This window comes from Megalops cyprinoides, chromosome 13 (assembly GCF_013368585.1).
Source record: "Megalops cyprinoides isolate fMegCyp1 chromosome 13, fMegCyp1.pri, whole genome shotgun sequence".
Taxonomy (NCBI): domain Eukaryota; kingdom Metazoa; phylum Chordata; class Actinopteri; order Elopiformes; family Megalopidae; genus Megalops; species Megalops cyprinoides.
Genome location: NC_050595.1, coordinates 15,718,932 through 15,738,398, shown reverse-complemented (window position 1 = coordinate 15,738,398; position 19,467 = coordinate 15,718,932). Strand labels below are relative to the sequence as shown.

Below are 19,467 nucleotides of genomic sequence, written 5' to 3'. Positions count from 1 at the left end.
GCTGGGAGAGAGGCGGACACTGCCACACTAAGGGCTAACCGGGTGATTAGCAGTGACTATAATCCCAGTTAGGGAGAGCAGGCAGCAATAAGTCCCCTTTATCTTCACCTCAGTGTCTGAGGGACCGCACCAGGGCTGGGCATAGGTGTTCCTGCCCAGGCCGTCTCATTAAAAAAAAGCTCAGCCCATGCCAGCTTACATCTCTAGACAGCATGTTCTTGCGTAGAATGACTGATGTTCGGAGCCGCAGCCGAGCAGGTGAAAATGTGCTGCAACAATTATTCTAATGCTGGAATACCACCGCACCAAATGCTGCTGTCAGCCCGGGGTTTAATTACCTTGGCACACATGCCACTTATAATCACCTGTCACTGCCAACAACCGCTGCATCTGTTTACACGTCTGTCAGAGATGCCAGGACGCTCAAGCCCAGAGAGGAGATGGCTTTCGCTGAGCCCGGGACCCAGACAGCAAAGGTCAACCTCCAGTCATCTGTCCGCACATTCAAATCTGTTAGAAAGCTGAGACGTCAGCTCCATGACGAGGATTTCACACACCGCTATCAGCAATATTATACCAGCCTTAGGGATAGACTTGCTAGTGAATTTTACTGTGCATTCTCTACAGTGTAGCATGTACTTCCTTCTGTGGTACTAGGCCCACGAAGCTGCTGCATTTATCATTTTATACCACCTGCCAATCATTTTCACAAAACATAAAACTGACTTCTTTTTCACTCAGTTTCACAAAATATGAATCTGACAAAAAAATGCTGTTTTTTATTATTGAGACTGGGGTTTTGAACACTTCAAACATAAATAAAGAAAATCTGGAGGACAAAAAGGAAATTTTGGTCAAACAATTAATTTCAGTATTCTCAACTTGTTACCCTAAGATTCAAGGCATTGACAGTGTGTGTCAGAGTGTGCTCATGGTGGTTGAGTCTGTCCTGCAGATGTGATCAAATCTCTATGAAACGTGGCATATACAGGTCTCTTCCAAACACACTAAAACCCTATCTTGACAGGCTGATCCTAAGGCTAAATTCTGCAGAAAAACAAAAAACCATGCATGGCTACTTTATGTGAATGTAATAGGGAGTGAGAAATTCTCCAAAAAAAAGGTTAAAAGTGTAGTAGATAATCAACAACAAGGCAGAAAAAACAGACAAACCGAACAAGTGAGCCAGCAACTATGAGACAAGAAGCAACGAAGCCACCAGGAGTCTCTCCACAACAGTGATGGACGGGTGGAGTGACCAAACAGATGCCACCTACATGGAAAGAGAGCCACGTGGGCGGGGGGAGCACGAGCAGGGCCTGCTGATGCATCAGTGCGGATGGGCGGCGCAGCTGTTAAGGGGAGGGGAGGGGTGGGTGCTCTGGGTTTAAGGTGTCCCGCACCTGCGTCTGCTGATCCCTGATGCACACCGTTTGAGACTGGGGTGGGGGTAAAAGGGGCTGCATCTGCCGTCCTCATTATACCAGAACTGCACCAGCGAAAAATGCAGAGTGTCAGGAAATCAGGGTCTTGACACCAGGACCCCTGCTTTCTCTACCAGTGCCAAGCTAAGAGAGCATTCATTTTTCAGCAGCATGCCATTCCAGTTCTACTCATAAATTACTATTCATAATGAAGCCATCCAGGGGATGCACAGCGCTGCATTCCCTATGCCAACCACACATTAAAGCAGAAAACACTAGAACGACATGGAGGCTTAAATATAAAGGGATAATTTCTGGGCTGTGCTACAGTTATCCAAAACTTCTGCCCAAGTTGAGAGGTAATGCTAATTGTGTGGATTTCCACTAACGTAGTAATGATAAGAGAGTCATTACTCCATAATTAATGCATCACTCTTGAATTGGTGACCCAGTTTAAAATATGGGTTTATGAAGTGAGCAGAGACTGTGATATGATCCTATCCTACATCTGTGCTGAAGCTCTGAATTCATATTGTAATTGGGGACTTCGGGTTTGCTGTAATACAATACTGTAGAATCAGCTCTAAGAAAAATCCCATAGAGTTCTTTTATTTTTTTTTTCTAATTGTACGCCTAAGTGGAGGGCTTAACAGGGAGCACTGGAGATCTGGAAATGTTCTGCCGGCTCTGCTATGGGCAATGAACTGGCAGCATTCACATTTGACACATGTAAGTCTCATCTTCTCTGCACTGGCTGGTGTACTTTGCCAATGCCAAAACACACACGTACACACGCAAAAACTGACATGCACACATGTAAAGAGGCGCACACGCAAACAGACACCCACATGCACATAATCACAGAAGTGCACATATATGCACACGCATGCGTGTACACACACACACACACACACACACAGAGGAATGCCCGCGCATAAACACACGCAGAGGCACAGATGACACCTCGGCTGATGACAGTAGGGGAGAGGAAAGGTCTCGCCACCTGCCTGCCTTAACCAAGTTTAAGTAAAGTAATGAGCAGAGACAGCTCGGGGACCGCCCGCGTGGCTGTCGGCCTCACGCGGGAGCCACAGGGGAGCGGCGCTGCAGGGCGGGGGGGCTGGGATGGGGGGGGTTGACAGGGCCAGGACAGGCGTTCTGCGTGGTGACAGGCTCCGCCCCCCTCCCCAGGCTTGACCCGCCATAATTCCTTCACAACGCGGACGCTGACAGGAGCAGCTGCGGCTCCTAAGCGAGATGGATGAAATTTTCATAACTATTTCCCCCAAGTTACATTTCACCTTCACGATAATTTATGACCTGCTCTGGAGCCTTGAAGAGACAATATGCTTGCCATAAAATTAACTGTAACAGACTTGTAGGTTATAATTAACAATAGTGAAGGGGGTAGCGGCAACTGGATGGGAACACATGGCATAATTGATGGTGATGCGGGGCAAATTAAGGGAAGCTAACAATATCATTATCACGCACGTCAGTTTGGTAAAGTCAAGGCTTCTGAGTGCTAATTACATGTTGCCCCCTCCCCCTTTTCCCTTCTTAGTGCCCACCCCCACAATCCAAACTGTGTGCACCTTGCAGCGCAGGGGGGCTGTGCAGAAGAGGAAGGCTTTCGCTTCTCTGGCAAGCCCAGTCTCCACCTGGGTGAACACTGAGCACATGTGTGTCTGTCAGCTGCTGCCTGAGACAGAGCGAGGGAGGGAGGGAGGGAATGAGAGAGAGAAAGAGAGAGGTAGGGAGACAGAGAGAGAGGGGCAAGAGAGGGGAGAGAGGGAGGGATTGTGGGGGGCTCAGGGACGTCACTCTCCTAACATCTGTCCACAAACCTGCCGCCTGTGCTGCAACACTGCTTCATAAATGTGGAGTCCTTCTCCCCTCCCTTTCCTCTGGCTGCCCTTTTTTACCACTCGAAAATTCACTGTTAACTAGGTATCCTATTAGGTACTATGTATCGCTGTTAATAACCAAGTATCTCACTGAGGTACTAGGTGTCATTGTAGTATTCTGCTTTTGTGCTAGATATCACTGTTACTAAATATCCCATTAAAGTGCTAGGTACTGTATCACTAAGCTTCCTGTGAGGCATTAAGTATCTCTGTTACAGTGTGTCATTAGATACTAGGTCTCACTGTTACTAAGTGTCTTGATAAACAGAGAACACAACATTTCTCTCCATGTTTTCTCCCCTCCCTTCGTCAGACCTAGATTTAACTCAGTACAGATGAGTAAAGATGAAGTGAGTGCATATCACTTGCTATGTCCATGGCATGAGCAACCTGCCCTCACAAGTAAAGGCTTCACAGGAAGAGATTCCCTAGTTCGCTCTTTCCCTCTGATGGCATTTACACATGAAGTATTATGGGATACAGGAAAGGGGGGGGTCACCTGACACTGCTATGGTTCTGTAATAGTGTTTCTCAGGAAAGCTGGCAAAGTGAAAGAGAGAACAGCAGATCCTCTCCCTGTTCCTGGTGGACCACAATGCATTGCAGCTGACCTTTCCACACGCCTGTCACTCAGCTGCTTCCCATCAACCCATCCATCTGCAGCCTTTTTTTTTTTCATTTTGCTTTTCACCAGAAAGAATTGACTTGGTTTTCTGACATCCAGCGAGATGGCTCTTGGCCAAGCCTCACTGGTTTGCCTTTAGCATTCTGAAACATTTCTTTCCATATTAAAATCTGCACTTTATAGCAGAGCGTCTCTGCAACATGCGGCTCCTAATGTCTGCGGAACGTTAATCACATTCTTCCCTTTTTACGGCAACCAGCTATTACTGTGAAAAACATCATTATGAAATTGCTGTTTTCATTAAGTTCTACGAGCTATTAAACTGAGCTGAAGTGCTAACTGGATCTTTTCTCTTTAACGGTGGGTTGTCTGAACAGAACCTCTCGCTTGTGGGGGCAAGAGGTATGCAGATCCTTCTGTAAGCTGAATGCGAAGTTTACTTCACCGCAAAACCATGACAACCATAAGTCCAAATAGTTGGCAAACCCCTACTCAGCACCAGACTTGAGCGCCACTTATCTCTGTGGATATACAGTGACAGTCTAGGAAATTTGTCTCACCCTGTTGGCAATTCTTACCTGTACATACTTGGAGAAATACCACCACTCATTGCGGGCACAGTGCAATCGTCAAAATTGAGTGCCCCAGCTTTCTGAAACTCTGTACTTTCCGCTCCCTCAGCCAAAGGGGTTAGAAGGTGAGTGTGCTGGTGTGAAAGACTGGCTGTGTCATGCAAAGCTTTATAATAGCTGCTAAATACAGACAGTGGATTGGTGGGAGGTGGGGGTCAGCCAGTGTGCTAGGGAGCCGTTCTCAAGAATTTAGGAAGATCAACCATGCTTCCAAAGAAAAACACTGAATAATCAGGCGAAGGCATTCTCTTAACCGCCACGTTTGTGTTAATTACACCACACCTCTGATGAAGAGCCTCCATTGTGCATGTTGTTGTTCAGCTGCGAGTGAAGTTGCCGCGGTGCGGACGTCAGAGGGATGCCTTTGCTGTGACGTGGCCCGATTTTCCAGGTGCAGGTGTGCGCCCACAAGCACATCACCCCCAGGTGCCGCACGTCGAGCAGCCCATGCCAAGAACAACGATTAAACATTATTACCCGCGTGAACCTGACTGACATCTACAGAATGCATACCAATAACCAGGAGACAAGATAGATGGACCTGTCCCCTCCGGTGACAACAACACAACAGATCAGTGTTTTACACTGTCTGCCTTCCACGCCACTTCACCGCAGAAATACCTCAGATAATTACACAAATAAACATGTATGCTTTAGTCACTGACAGAGGCGTTTCGTGCCATATTCTTTCGCCCTGTCCCCAGAGCCTGTTTCATGGCACTCGGCTATTATGGATTCTTGAATGTTAGAGGAAAACACTTTGGTTTAATGGCGTAAAAGTAAAATGAGTTCATGTCAGCTTGCCCGCACAGGCATGCCTAACCACTTGATTGGTCAACAGTTGCAGGTTTGGTTGTAAATGAATGGGAGGGACCTGGATTATTATGGAGCAGAGGCCTGGAGGGCTCGCTGGCAGAAGGCAAAACCAGCTTTGTCATCTCTGTCACCAGCTGAATGGCGACAGGCTTGCATTTGTCTTCCTCCATTACAGATGGACGTGTACAATCTTTCCAATTCCCAGCTGGGATAGGGGGATCCATTGTTCTGCCTCTCAGCCCCTCTGCGAGAGGGGACGCCGTCACCACGGACACAAAAGGAGGCGTCATTGGGATGGGAGGGACAATGTGACAGCAAAAAGGGGGTCCCCTTGTCTCAGCAAGGGCATAACTGGTGGCTGACAAACATCAGTGTTTAATGGAGCCTCCACACAACTGTTGCCCCTATTGATCCCAGGCTTTAATGATTCACCCGGGAGGCTGGCCAGGTGAGCAGGAACACAATGGCGGAAGAGAAAAGCAACACAGCAGCTCTCAAACTGGCTGGGGTCAGAGGTCATCCTGGGCAGCTGAGCAATGAGTCCAGCTGTAGGCCTGACGTCTTTATTCAGAGCACAGTGTGAGAGAAGCAGAGAATGGAGAGGGGCTCATAAACGCATACACACACCCACAAACAACACACAGATAAGCAAACACACAGATACACACACACACACACACACAGACACACACATGAGCACACAGAAACAAACACAAACACTGGCACAAACACACACAAGTAAACACACACGTGTGCACAAAGACACACATGCAAACACACACACACACACATAGAGCAACAAACACAAACAAGTAAACATACAGACACACCAACCAACCAACACACACCAACCAACAAACACAAACTGAATCTGGTAGCTGAAAAAGTAAGTAAACCGTCATTTCAACTGAAATGTTGCACAGCAACTCCTTTTCATTGGAAAATGAACTCCTCCGCCACTGAAATGCAGCTCTCCTTGATTTACAGAGAGTTCAACCTGTCAGGGCTCTTCCTTTTTCAAAAGGCAACGGCTGCTCACTGCTCCTCCTCCCCTAATGAAAACACAGGGCGAGTGAATGGCACCCTGTCTGGAGAAAAGCACCCTCCACACCCACTTACTGCGCCTTTCCCTGCTCCTGCACCAAGGAGGGGAGCTGTGCTTGTAAACTGTTAATAGCACACAGCAGCACTACACATTACAAGCCCCCATTCTCAGCACTGTTTGCCAGAGCCATCAGCAGAGGGGGAAGAAAGAGAGCTAGGAAAGAAAGGAAGAAAGAAAGAAAAGCTTGCGAGAGGGGCAGATGGGCACCTTCACAGTCCATTTGTCAAACCCAATGCAGCAGGCCTCTCCCCCTGCCTCCCCTCCCCTTCCTCTCTCATGTCCTAAAGCCCCATGTAATTTGGTCATAATTTTCATTATCATATAATGACCTTACAAAGCCTACAGCAGTTTGCACGGTCAGTACAAAACTCACAGCTGTTCCCTTTAGTGTTTGCTCGCCGGCGGCGGTAACGCGCGTATTTAATAGGCCGAGACGCGACCTCTGCTCCTCTCCGGTCAGAGCAGGGTCACCTCACGGCGGGGCGGTGGGTTAAAATGGCTCTCCTGGCAGGTCTTAAGGATCTATCCATCAGGTGCCATCGCCCCTGGTCCATAAACACTATGGGCTTGCAGTTATGCCCCCCTAACCCCTGTAAGCGGGAGGAACTTTTCATTTAATATTTATTTAATTCATTTGTGTTACAAGCTCATGTTACATATAGTACATAACCAAAGGTGATGTTTTTTCACAAAAATGTTTCCACTGTTTTTAGCTAACTGCAACAAGTTGCAGGTTGTTGTAAACAGAGAGAGGGCCTCTTCTGCTTGTGCACTCTAATTCAGATCTGTAAATCAGAGTGCTGTTTGGGCTCATTTTTGGCCCACTGCTGTGAAACACATTGAAACACATTGAAACACAAACATCACATTGCATTACACTACATTACTGTCATTTAGCAGACACTCTTATCCAGAGCGACTTACATACAGCAGATTACAGTTTTATCCATTTATACAGCTGGATATTTACTGAGGTAACTGTGGGTTAAGTACCTTGCCCAAGGATACAGCAGCAGTGTCCAAGCAGGGAATTAAACCTGCAAACCTTTGGTTACAAGCCCTGCTCCTCACCGCTACACCACATTGCTGTCCTCAGGGCTAAACGAAGCTGCCTCCTTTAAGAGAAAAGACAGGTCCTCTCATCTTTTCCCAGTCTCTTTTCACACACGTGTGCTCTCTAATTCATACTATTCCTTTGCTTTGAAACTAAACTAAAAAGTAACATGTTCATGATATCGATTCACTAAAATCTGAGGAGGGAGCAGGCTGCCGTTTGATTGCTGCTAGGCATTTCATGATGGGTTTCAGCCAAGGAGCTATAGCTCATTAGGCCCCAGGACAAAATGAATTTTGACCCAAAGGAGGTGAGTCCAGTCCCCACAGGGGAAAAGTCAACGCTATGCAGGATTTGTTTGAGAAACTGCTGCACAGTGCACCCGACACGCTGCGACGCATTAAATCACCAGAGCCGAGATGCAAGCGATACCGCAACACGGGAGACCCGAGATTTATCTCAGGCTACAATGGCTCAGAAGGCCGTAAATCTCAGGAGGCAAGTTGTGGCCGTCTTGAGAGCGAGGTAAACATGCAATCAGGAAACGAGGCGAAAATGGTAATAAATGAGGGGGCGTGAGGGGGTAAACAGAATGTAGTCACCGGGGCCAAAACATGGAAGACAAGTCTATGCTCACCAGTCATGTTCAGTTTTTTTTCTCTTTCTATGGCCTCTGAAAGCTTTGAGAACTCACAGACACATAGAAGAGGGGTTACACTCTTACAGAGGGACTACACTCCAACAGGGTTATGCTCCTCTAGAGGAGTTACACTCCTACAGAGGGGTTTGGCTCCTCCAGAGGAGTTACACTGCTACAGAGGGGCTTGGCTCCTCCAGAGGAGTTACACTCCTACAGAGGGGTTTGGCTCCTCCAGAGGAGTTACACTCCTACAGAGGGGTTTGGCTCCTCCAGAGGAGTTACACTCCTACAGAGTGGTTACGCTCCTCCAGAGGAGTTACACTCCTACAGAAGGGTTACACTCTTACATGGTTACGTTCCTACAGGGTTACACACCTACCGAGGCTTTACACTCTTAGAGAGAGGACAGAGAACTTATATCGGTTACAGCTTTTTACAATGTTATTCATTTATACAGCTGCATATCTTCTGAGGCAATTGTGGGTTAAGTACATTGCTCAAGGGTGCAGCAGCAGTGCCCCAGCAGGGAATCAAACTGGCAACCTTTCAGTTACAAGTCCTGCTCTGTAACCACTACGGTAACTGGTAATTTATAACCTAATAGTTTAGAAACATACACTGTGTACAGATTATAAATGTAAATTATAAAAATGTAGCATCCTGCACATTTAAAAGATTACTGTGAAAATAATAAGCAATCACAAATTAAATTTTGAAGTATTTAAATAAAATAAATGCTTCATTTCGAGGGTATTTATTTTAAAATTGTACATCAGTACACAAAAGAATTGGACTTTGTACATTCTCATGTTTACTATGAACAGTGATTTCAATTTGAAATGCTGCCATTTACACAATTAAATAACACAAAAATGCATGCCCATCCTGCACGCTTAAAATGCAGACAAAAGAAGCTTTTTTTGACTTGACAGAAATGCTGTTTTGAATTGTATATTTTACAATCTTATCGGTTTCTTAGCCTCACGTGAAGGCCATGTGGTGCTTGTCATTTGTGGTTTCTTAAAAGTTAGCCCGATGACAGCCACTTCACAGATGACCCCACAGCTTTTAAAGGTCCCCGTCTTCTACACCAAGGAATCCCAGAGAGCAGCACCAGTTCAAACGCATTATCCGCATGTACTCACAATCTTATCATTAGTCTCCCGCTGATGAAAGAAATGCAGAATAAACTCCTGCCCAGGACTTAAGACAAGGACTGATCACTTCCTGTCCTGGGCCACGTCACTGGCTCCTTTCTGCTGCATGCTGTGCTGGGTGGGGGGGAGGGGGGGGGGGGTGATTTTAGCTGTCAGCGCCAGCTCAGCCCGTGCCCTGCCTCACTCTCCAGCAGTGCCGTGCGACAGGGGGACGTAAACAGGATTCAGCAAGGTGTGGGGTAATGGCCTGTTTACAAAGATCATCTGGACGGGACATTTTGACGGGTCACTGAGAGGGGGGGAAAACATTGGACCGAGGGGGGGGGGGGGGGGTGACTTAATGCTCTTGGGAAATGTTTGTCACGGGGAACCCCGACGTATTTGAAATTTCCCCTCCGGGTGATTTAGGCTTTTTCCAGGGCTCTGGATCTTGTCTGCCAGTGAGACAGCTGAGGAGCCTCAGCTCGCTTTGGCTGGGGCGAGGCTGACTGTGCTTCAGAGCTGGCTCCAGAGCCTAATTAAGCTGTTCGCAGCACGCAAAGGTCAAGCCCATTTGGAAAGGGCACCTCAAAATGGGTTCAAGTCCCCTCTTTTCACCGAGGTGGAATACTGGGGTACAGGACTGCGTGTGTGTGTGTGTGTGTGGGGGGGGGGGAGTGATGGGGGCAAAAGGTAGAAGGCTGTACCTGCTAAAATAACTGATTTATCTGTAGGAACGTAAAGTGTTAACATCCCCAGTCACTCAGGCAGTCCTTTATCCCTCAGGAAGGAAGTGACACAGGAACTTATCAGGGGCAGACTGTCTAGCATGTAATGTCCATTGATGGCTGCCAGGCCACGGCCACAAATGCTGATCTGGCAGTATGACTGATCACCACCTCAGATCGGGATTTCCACATTGGTCACCGTACCCCTTTCATTTACAGACATCACTCATTTTCTAGCAGTCATTTAGTAGCTTTATGCATTTAGCTGATCTACCATTGTCTCATAATATCTATAAAACCTTTCAATTAATATTGACATATTTTTTAAACAAGTACCATGAGTAACAAGTAAATTTGAAGAGAAAACATCAAAAAATAAGATAATGCATATAAATGACATTACAGTGTGTAAAATTCAGAGCCTGGATATGGGGATAAGAATCAAACCACTTAAAGTTGGAACCCTGATGTGTTACCAAGATTAAAACACAACACAACAGGTACAATTTATACAGCTCTGACAGAGTGATGTATTTGGCTTGTAAATAAGTTCATATCTGTTTGGTATTTTTTTGTAGTAGTTGCACTTTGCATACTGTGTTAGTTTACCTCCTACAGTGCTTCAGTTCTACCTGAGGAAAGGAACTCTAGAAACATACAGTGCAATAATTGAGATGCAAACAGTTTGTTGATGTGAGAGATTCATTGATCTGAATTCTTCCCTAAGGCCACTGTCTTTATGCTAACACAAATATCTATTCAAAATGAACTAACATGAATCTAATATTGATCCAAACATGCAGTACCAAGCCACAGAAGCAAAGGTGGTTTATTCATTTTGACTTCTCTTTATCAACATGCATAAACATTTATTTCAAGCAAAAATGCATTAAAATGAATAGAAAAATAATGCCTGAAACCGTATCTGGAGGAATCCATTTGGATCGATGGGTTCAGGAAGGCCCACACTCTATCACAGCCCACATATTGATATGCGTATTGAATCCTTGTGAAAGCTGGTTGTAGCCTGTGTTGCAGTAAAGAGGTCTGTGTGTGTGGTGGTAATGGATGCTACACGTGTGCTGCTGTAATGAGCATGGGTATGTGCTGTGGTAATGAAGCCTGTTTGTGTGCTGCAGTAATGAAGGCTGGGTGTGTGTTGTGGTAATGGAGCCTGTGTTTGTGTTGTAGGATACATGTGTGCTGTGGTAATGGCAGCTGCATGTGTGTTATAGTAAAGGGGTCTGCGTTTGTGCTGTGGACGAGGGCCCTACCTGTCCCTCCATGTCTGCCTCTGCTCCTGCCTGTCCGTGAGGGCGTTCAGCAGGGTCTCAGCCACCTCCCGCCTCCTGTCATCCGTGCTCCCCTCGTCCTCCGCCGCAGCCAGCACCAGCTGCGTCTGAAACACAGACAGGGACAGAGGGGCCGCGGCCCGTGAGGGAACGCGCTTGTCCCAACCACCTTCAGTGGCTCGCTCATCTTCTCACAAAAGGTGCACCTGTGGATTCACCTACATTGGGGCATCCCAGAAGTCCGTACATTTTTCAAATTCATTTCATCATCACTTTATTGCCTATACATAAGCCCACAGCTTTAGCTTTGAACTGCTATTCAGACTGCACCATTACTACAAAGTAATCAAACCCTTTTCAAGCTGCAATGGGCCCGCTCACAGAATGGCATGGAGGACTTTCAGACTCGAATGTGGAGAAACATGAGAATATTCTGATAGATTTTTGGAACACAGCAAGGCTATGACTGCATGGATTACTGCTAGCCAGAGAGCTGAGGAACGTGAACACCCAGGGACCTTCACCAGTTGTAAACTCAATTTGTGTTAAAAATTGGACTGTTGCTGAGTGTGAAAGCCACACTTTCATGAATGTAAGCGGCTGAATGTGAACCAGTCAGTTTTACAAGGTTCTACTGTGGTCCTGCAATTAACAGCTTAGTCAGTTTGTCTGAACAGTGTAAATCAGTCCTAAGGGATATGGCAGAAAGTGATAACTCAGTATAATTTCTGGCCTGTCTCTACGAATCAAGAGAGATCTCATTACCATTATCTCCACTTCCACATGACTGTAGAATACATCATATTGAACTTTATTGCATTATTTAACATAATTATATGTTTACATGAGTTTAGCTTATATATTGTGTATGTCATATTAATCATCCTAAACCTTTTATACAACCTCTTGTGTGTATGATAACATAAATGTATCGTACATGAATCAGTGACCGGTCTACACAAATCCCAAGGTTGAGGGAGTGAGACCAGGAATCCGAATGGCAATGCTCAGCATGTGAAGGAAACACAATTAAACGGCCAATGTGCCGCTGGAAGTCTGCGTGCGCCATGTGTAATGAGCGAAACCAATGCTGGAGCGAACGGCAAAGGTAGATGTGTTGGATGTGTTGGAACTGCCAGGTCTACAGCATGCTGCCAATACCATCCTTATTAATATGGATGCCAAACTGAATTTAGCGGATGGCTGAATGCTTGGGGTACACAGGGAAAATCTATTGTGAAAACTGAGGCTGCGCTGAGGTCTGATTGCATGCAGGCAGTGTTTGCCTCGAGGGATAGAAATTTACCTTTAACACTGAACGTCAATTAAGCATGCACAAATATGTCTGCAGTTTGAGAGCATTTTCCACAAAGTACCGTGTGTCTTAAATGCACCGCCTGAGCGAGCACTAATCCGAGCCGTTGCGAGTTGCTGGAGTTCCTAAGCCAGTGGAGTGCGGCGCGAGTGAAATGTGGCGCTGTCACTGGCACCAAAATCCCCACTTCCCCCTGCCTCCCTCCACCGCCCGCGTGATGGATCTGTTTCCTGCACTGACTCTGATGCCTTGTTAAGAGCAGTCTGGTTCTGTCACATCCACAAGCGAATCGCTTTCATTTCCGTCCATTACACATGCCGCTCCCCCCCTCCTCCATTCTTAAACCGGCGATATATGAGGCTCTTATCCCTTTTCTGACAATCCGGCTGTCTGTTCGTCACTCGCGGCGAGGGGCACGTTTGCACGGGAGCTTCTCTGAGGGCGGGGTCCAAGCGGTTTCAAATGGTCCATCACGCTCACTCACGGCTAGCCTACATGCCTTTCTTCCCACGCTTTGATGAGACAGATGTCAAAACATTTGCTGATACACTTTTTTATTACTCGTTCCTGGTTCAAGGCACCTGCAGAGGATGAGAGGTCACGCCAAGGACTGACCAGAGGAGGACAGAGAAGTTTTGGATGCACAACATCTGGGGACATAGTCACATTAGACCAAAGTGACCAATAAGACAAGAAACAACTAATGTAAACTGAATCATCACAAAAATTTTTATTCAGCTTCAGCCATTGGGCTGTAGCACAGTTCAGTGAAAGAGGTCACCAGTCCAACGGTCACCTGAACACACTGTCTCCACTCTGCCCTGGAGGTGAACTCAAACACCCAGGTCAATGGTTCAACAGGGGATGAGACCAGTCACAGTTTAGGGCACAGCGATGAGGGACAGGTCCTCGAAAGATCCAAAAAAAAAAAAACACACACACACAAAGCTTACTCTAACAGCGTCTTCACCAAAAGCTTTGGCAAACAGGCCAGGGGCCAGCCCCAGAGACGCTCTGTCTGCGCCTCTTTGGGACGGGGGTTTGTCTATTTGTTGTGTTGTGGCTTTACCCTGGTGTTGACTGAAGCCTTCACGTTTAGCCCCTCGGTGATCCAGGGGCCTCTGGAGTCCGGACCCTCCGGCAGTGCCCCCTGGCCCGACTCCGCCTGGGCCTTCGCAGGGCTCGTCTGCCTTATCTCAGCTCTCTGTTAGCACCGGGCTTTCAGAGGCTGCTGTGTTTATGGACCGATGACAACTGCTATCCTGGAGTTTCCTCAAACTGACAGGGCGTGTCCCCGTGACCCCAGCCGAAGCCCAGGGTGAGAAAGAGGGCAGGTGGGAGAAGGTGCACTTGGGCCGGTGCTGCTGTATATTTTTGCCTTGAAATCCAGCCATGATTCCTCCCGGCAAAAAGGCAGGGAGAGTTAACAAACACAAACAGAGACTGCCAGGAGCAGACAGTCTATAAGCACCAGTGCTTATAGCACCTCCACGCTCAAACAAATTAGGCCCTTGTTCCAGACCCTGGTGTCTAGTGTAGCCCCAGGCGTTTGGACTCCCCCCCCAAACAGTCTCCATTAAACGGTCACATTGACAGCAGTGTCCCCATCGATTACCCTTCAAGTTCCTTTAAACAAGGCCCTGCATTTTACCCCATCCCACCCCACCCCCCAGGTCCACACACACACACATACATGCACACACACACACACACACACACACACACACACACACACACACACACACACACACACACACACTCATACACACACATACATATATTTTTGGGATCATGTAATAAAGGAGGAATTCAGTGCACTTTTTCATAGTTCTTACTACAACTATTGGAGCTTTCCCAGTCTTCACTTGCTTGGGCTGAGCTAAACTAAACTAAAATGCATGTTTTCAGTTTATATATTGTTCTGTACAGGTTTTGTTTTTTAATCAGTGTGTTTACAAGCATATTCTCTATTTCTGAGTGAGTGTCTGAGTGAAGAGGCCAGCCAATCTAAATGGCCAGCGCATTGTCAAGTAGACAACTGCCTTCCACCCACTGCCGCCATTTGTATCATACTGATCATGAGTAATTACTCAAAAGGCCATACTTCAGGATGCGCATTGCCTCTCTCTCAAATGTTATGCTTTGTCTTTGATATGAAAAGGAGTGTCTTCAGAAACTATCCCATAAGCAGCCCCCAAGCTTGGGTGTAAAACGCAAATTTGCAACTATATTTTAGAAATCCAGAATCATAAAACAAGGATCATCGCTAGTTTACGCCTTTTGGTCCTTTCCTATAAGTCATCAGAACATGTGAAGACCTGAAAGTGTTACAGTGCAGAAAAAGTGAGGAGGACTTCCTGATGTACATCCCTGCAGAGGGAGAGGCAAGAGAAATGCAACATTCCCATAACACCGGCACACAACGCCCTGAGATGCGCAGTGGTATGGGTGGTACTCCACGGAGGGTTGTTTCCTCTGCCTTGCTGTGACCGCCTCGGTTCCCTCCCTTTCCCATCTCTCCAGGTGCCACTTCCTTTCTGGTTTGCACCCAAAAACAATCTACCAGTAGCTCGTTCTGTTAAATATCTCAGTTCCTCCCTTGAGGTCAAATTCTTGCCCACACCCCTGTGATTGACACCACCCTTTCGGACTCAGGCGCACTGAGCTTTGTCACACTGGCCAACTCCCTACTTTGTCACTTGAACCCCTTTTCCAAGCCAGCTCCCGGCCTCCTGATGTGGAATTAACTCCAAGCTGGCAACCCCAACCGCAAGTGGATCCTCTACTAGATCAACTGCCAACTACATGACTGCCCATATGGAACAAGGCAGCATAAAGTAATCCATACTTCTGTTTATGACTGCTGGGCTGCCCCGTTGCATTGTGGTTAAACGCAGGAGCTCATGTTGTGCTGACCCAGGGTATCGACCTCTGCATCCCCACAGAAATCTTCACAGCCAATCCCCCCCACCTCCTTCCCACAGAACTTGGCTCTTCCACACTGGCACGGTAAGAATTCCGGCGCAGGGATTTTTTTTCCAGGTCCTCCAGCTAGCGTTGGCCGTGGCTCCTTCCATAACTTTACATTTCACAGACCTCAGGAGTGGAGGAATGGCGAACCCCTACTAAACCATAAAAACGATATCAATTCCACCTCACCAGAAAAAAAAGCAAGCACCTTGCATATTGTAATTAATAGCTTCAACTCCTCCATATTAACAGCAAGGGGGCTGTGATCCTGTTGAAGCAAGTTCCAGCTTGGAGAGACTGTGTGTTTTACCTCATGGTTCACTTCATACTGGAGTAACACTCAAGCACTGGACATTTTTACTGGGACAGGAAATATTCAGAATGCTCGTGAAACCAGAACAACTTGAAACCTGATTTACTTTTCTATGACAGCATGTAGCTGCACTTGTATGTGTATGTGTGTGCAAGTGTGTGTGCGTGTGTGTGCGTGTGTGTGCATGAGTGTGTAGTGTAGGGGGTTGTGTGTAGATGTATATGAGTGTAGTGTGTATATGTGTGTGTGTGTGTGTGTGTGTGTGTGTGTGCGTGTGTGTATGTGTGCGTGTGTGTGTGTGTATATGAGTGTGTAGTGTATGGGGATGTGTGTAGATGTACATGAGTGTAGTGTGCATGTGTGTGTGGTGTGTGTTCACACCACAGTGTGGTATGTGAATGCATGTGTAGTATGTGTTTGTGTGTGTGTGTGTGTGTGTGTGTGTGTGTGTGTTCAATCACTTTCCTCCATATCACGTATACCATAAAGCTGACAATGAATCATTCACATTACTTGTTACTTTGTAACTTTATAACTGTATGTTACAATTCCATCAATTCATGTGAAATTAAATCTATGTGGCACAGATAAACTATACACTGTGAGAAACCTGGAAATGTGGAAAATCTGAACCGTTAAAAAGATTAGTTTAGAGCTTACTTGTACCATTACTAACATGCCATTCCCACTGCCCTGGCTAAAGGGGGGCATATCACTATCAAGGCCTCTCAGCTCCTGACATCATTTTAGTTGGCCAGACAGCAGACCAAGCATCCTGGGTGGGGCTTCAAGTACTACCACGCCCCTTAAAGGAGAAGGGGCGGCATGTCTTCCCCTATTGTGGTGCTGGAGGTGAGGGGGCAGAGGGGGGTTTGCCACTTTTGGTCTGCAGGTGATTGAGAGGCTCCTCTTTCAGCCAGATTTCCTCTCACAGTGCCGCCTTCAGCTTCAGACCGCCATCAATTATGTCGGAGTGAGCCACCCATGCCAGATTATATGAAGTGTAAAACATTCGTAAAAATGTGTTTGGGGGGCGGGAGGTGTGTGTGTGTGTGTGGGGGGGGGGTGAATGGGGAGAAAAATGTCACCCCCAGAAAGAGACAGCTGACAGGGCTGTCCCCAACAAGCGATTATGTCTGGAAACACTGTGCATGCCAGTGAGGGCCAGGGGCTTTTGTCTCCGAGGCTATAGTCCATCTTTAGCCCAACTGTTGCCTGGATGGCTGAACATATGCTTTCTGCAGGAGAACTGAAGCAGAACCACAAGGCTTTGTTGTTGCTCCTTTGGCGTAGGAGAAAAAAAAATCTGTTTGGGTCACAATCAAACAACTGAAAACAGTTCACGCTCGCATAGCTTTCTGAGCTGAAGTCTCACACCCAAAGGAGTGGACACATTTCTTTTTTAATGGAAAAAGGACTTACTGTGAATGAGCTCTACAGATGTCACCCAAAGGTGACTCCAGAGGCCTATTTAGGCTCTTCTCATTCGTCCTTAAATAAGATACATTACAATTAACTGAGAATTTTCTTTTATATACTGTATACATATATTTTGCATATATATAATTTTAAAAATATAAAAAAAACAAAGCTGGGTATTGTGGTCAAAAACAAGTCAGACCTCTGAAAGTCTGCAGTCCATTCACAAGTTTTCACTGCCTTCCCCTTACTCAATTCACAAGCTGATTTTAGATCAATGATAACAGCTTCTCGTGTTATCTTCTCATGCCAGTAAAAGCTCTTTGTGTGCAGGAGGAGGAATGCCACACATTCTTTCCAGGTCTTTTTTTCCTTTCATGAAGACGCAATCTCAGCTTCAGCCTCCATTAAGAAGAAAAAAAAAACACACACAAAATGAACACCCAATTGCCCCAGTAGGTCTGTGAGCAAAACTAATGAATCTGAGTAATGATAAAAATAGGTTTAATAAAAGCCTCAAATACCTAATGTCACTGAGAACCAGCTCTGAAAACAGATAAGTGCTAAAAACAATTCTGTCGCGCTCAATGGTGACCGCATCATTGGGAATACACAGGCCTGAAGCAGGCATTGTTTAGGCTGAAGAGGTGTGAGGACAGCAAAGCTCGCCCTGAAAGCGAAGGCGCTGCTTTTTAAGTGATAGGAGAGGGTTAGTTAAGAGGAACGCTGAGGGTCAAAAGAGTAAAACTATTTTCCCCCCAGTACTCTGTCCATTGTCGCCCGAATTAAATGGAGTTTGCGCTCGGATGCACAAGGCTAATGCTAAACAACTGGTCTATGGAGACTCCAATGTGCCTCCTTTGTGGCTTCGCCACAATAAGTTATTTAAGCCTGGCGGAGGCTTCTGTCCGTGTACTCCCTCTTGTATACTAGTCCAGTACACATTAACACAAACAAAAGGCGTCACATTTAAATTGTAACCATGCGATGGGGTTATGCATGCGACCCCCCCTCCCCCCCCCCCCTCCTCTCTTTGGAGTGCTTTGTGGAGGGCCACTTGACATTAAAAACAAGCATCGGCGCCGCTCCCCGAGTGTCGGAGACAATGCGGAAACGATCTGAGAGGCATGGCGCGCAGATGCCGGAGGTTTGCGTCCGCCTGACCTCCAGAACCACCCCGGCGCGGCCGAGAGGGGGAGGGCCCCGTCGGGACGACCACGTCGCGAGGAACAGGCCCGGGCCCGTCGGAAATTAACGTGCGCATTTTTTTTTTTTCACACACTTTCCCGCGGATCATATATTAATGCGCCCCTCCGCGGCCGGGGACGCAGCCGGGGACGGGAAGGACATTTATAAAGCCGTAAACGAAGAAAGGGTGCATCCCTGCAGTTTCTTACACGCATAAAAACGTAATTTATTAGATTTAACACGACCCTCTTATCACCCGCAAACTAGGATTAATGAGCGCTATATCAGGCCGGTCCCTCTGGAGGGTGCGAGGCTAGCTGCAGGAATGCGCTTAATTATTTTGTCCTGAATCTCATCCAGTTCATTCTTTTGCCAAATTTAATATTTTTTTTTAAAGGAGAAGCCCGGTCAAAGTTTTACTTTAATATGCAGCGTAATATGCAAACATACTTCAAATTCTGACATCCACTATTGAGAGCTGGTTTTCTGATGGATTACAGTATCTCTGGGAACTCTGCTCCTACAGACATGATGTAGATTCTCAACATGCATGTGGTTTGGGTATTGTGCCTTTAGCTAGTCAGAGATCTTTCTACAAATATTTGATAAAACATCAAATCTTTGAAGCTGAGTGGACACCCACCCAAAGCACATAAAACAAACTCTATCAACAACTGCTTCATGTTTCAGGATCCAACACGGAGTTACATGACTGATTGTGAAAGAAAAACATGAAGTCACTAGTACGAGCAGGAACAGTGGCGGAGCAATTCCCAGCAGTCTCCTCTCTCTGTTGACACCATCCCTTCTCTCCTCTGTAGGAGCACCTCTGCCTGTGCTCCTCACTGCGCTCAAATCGTCAAACCACAATTGCCTCTTCATCAAAGATCGCATCTGAACAAC

The 19,467-nt window shown here is 46.7% G+C and overlaps 1 protein-coding gene across 1 annotated transcript in view; it reads right to left on the bottom strand.

Moving 5' to 3' along the window:
* Positions 1 to 19,467, bottom strand: part of fto (FTO alpha-ketoglutarate dependent dioxygenase) — a 112,109-nt gene that overhangs the window by 51,935 nt on the left and 40,707 nt on the right. Inside the window, exon 8 of the mRNA XM_036543681.1 lies at positions 11,342 to 11,466. Coding sequence (XP_036399574.1) covers positions 11,342 to 11,466 — 125 coding nt within the window. The remainder of the gene's footprint in view (positions 1 to 11,341; positions 11,467 to 19,467) is intronic.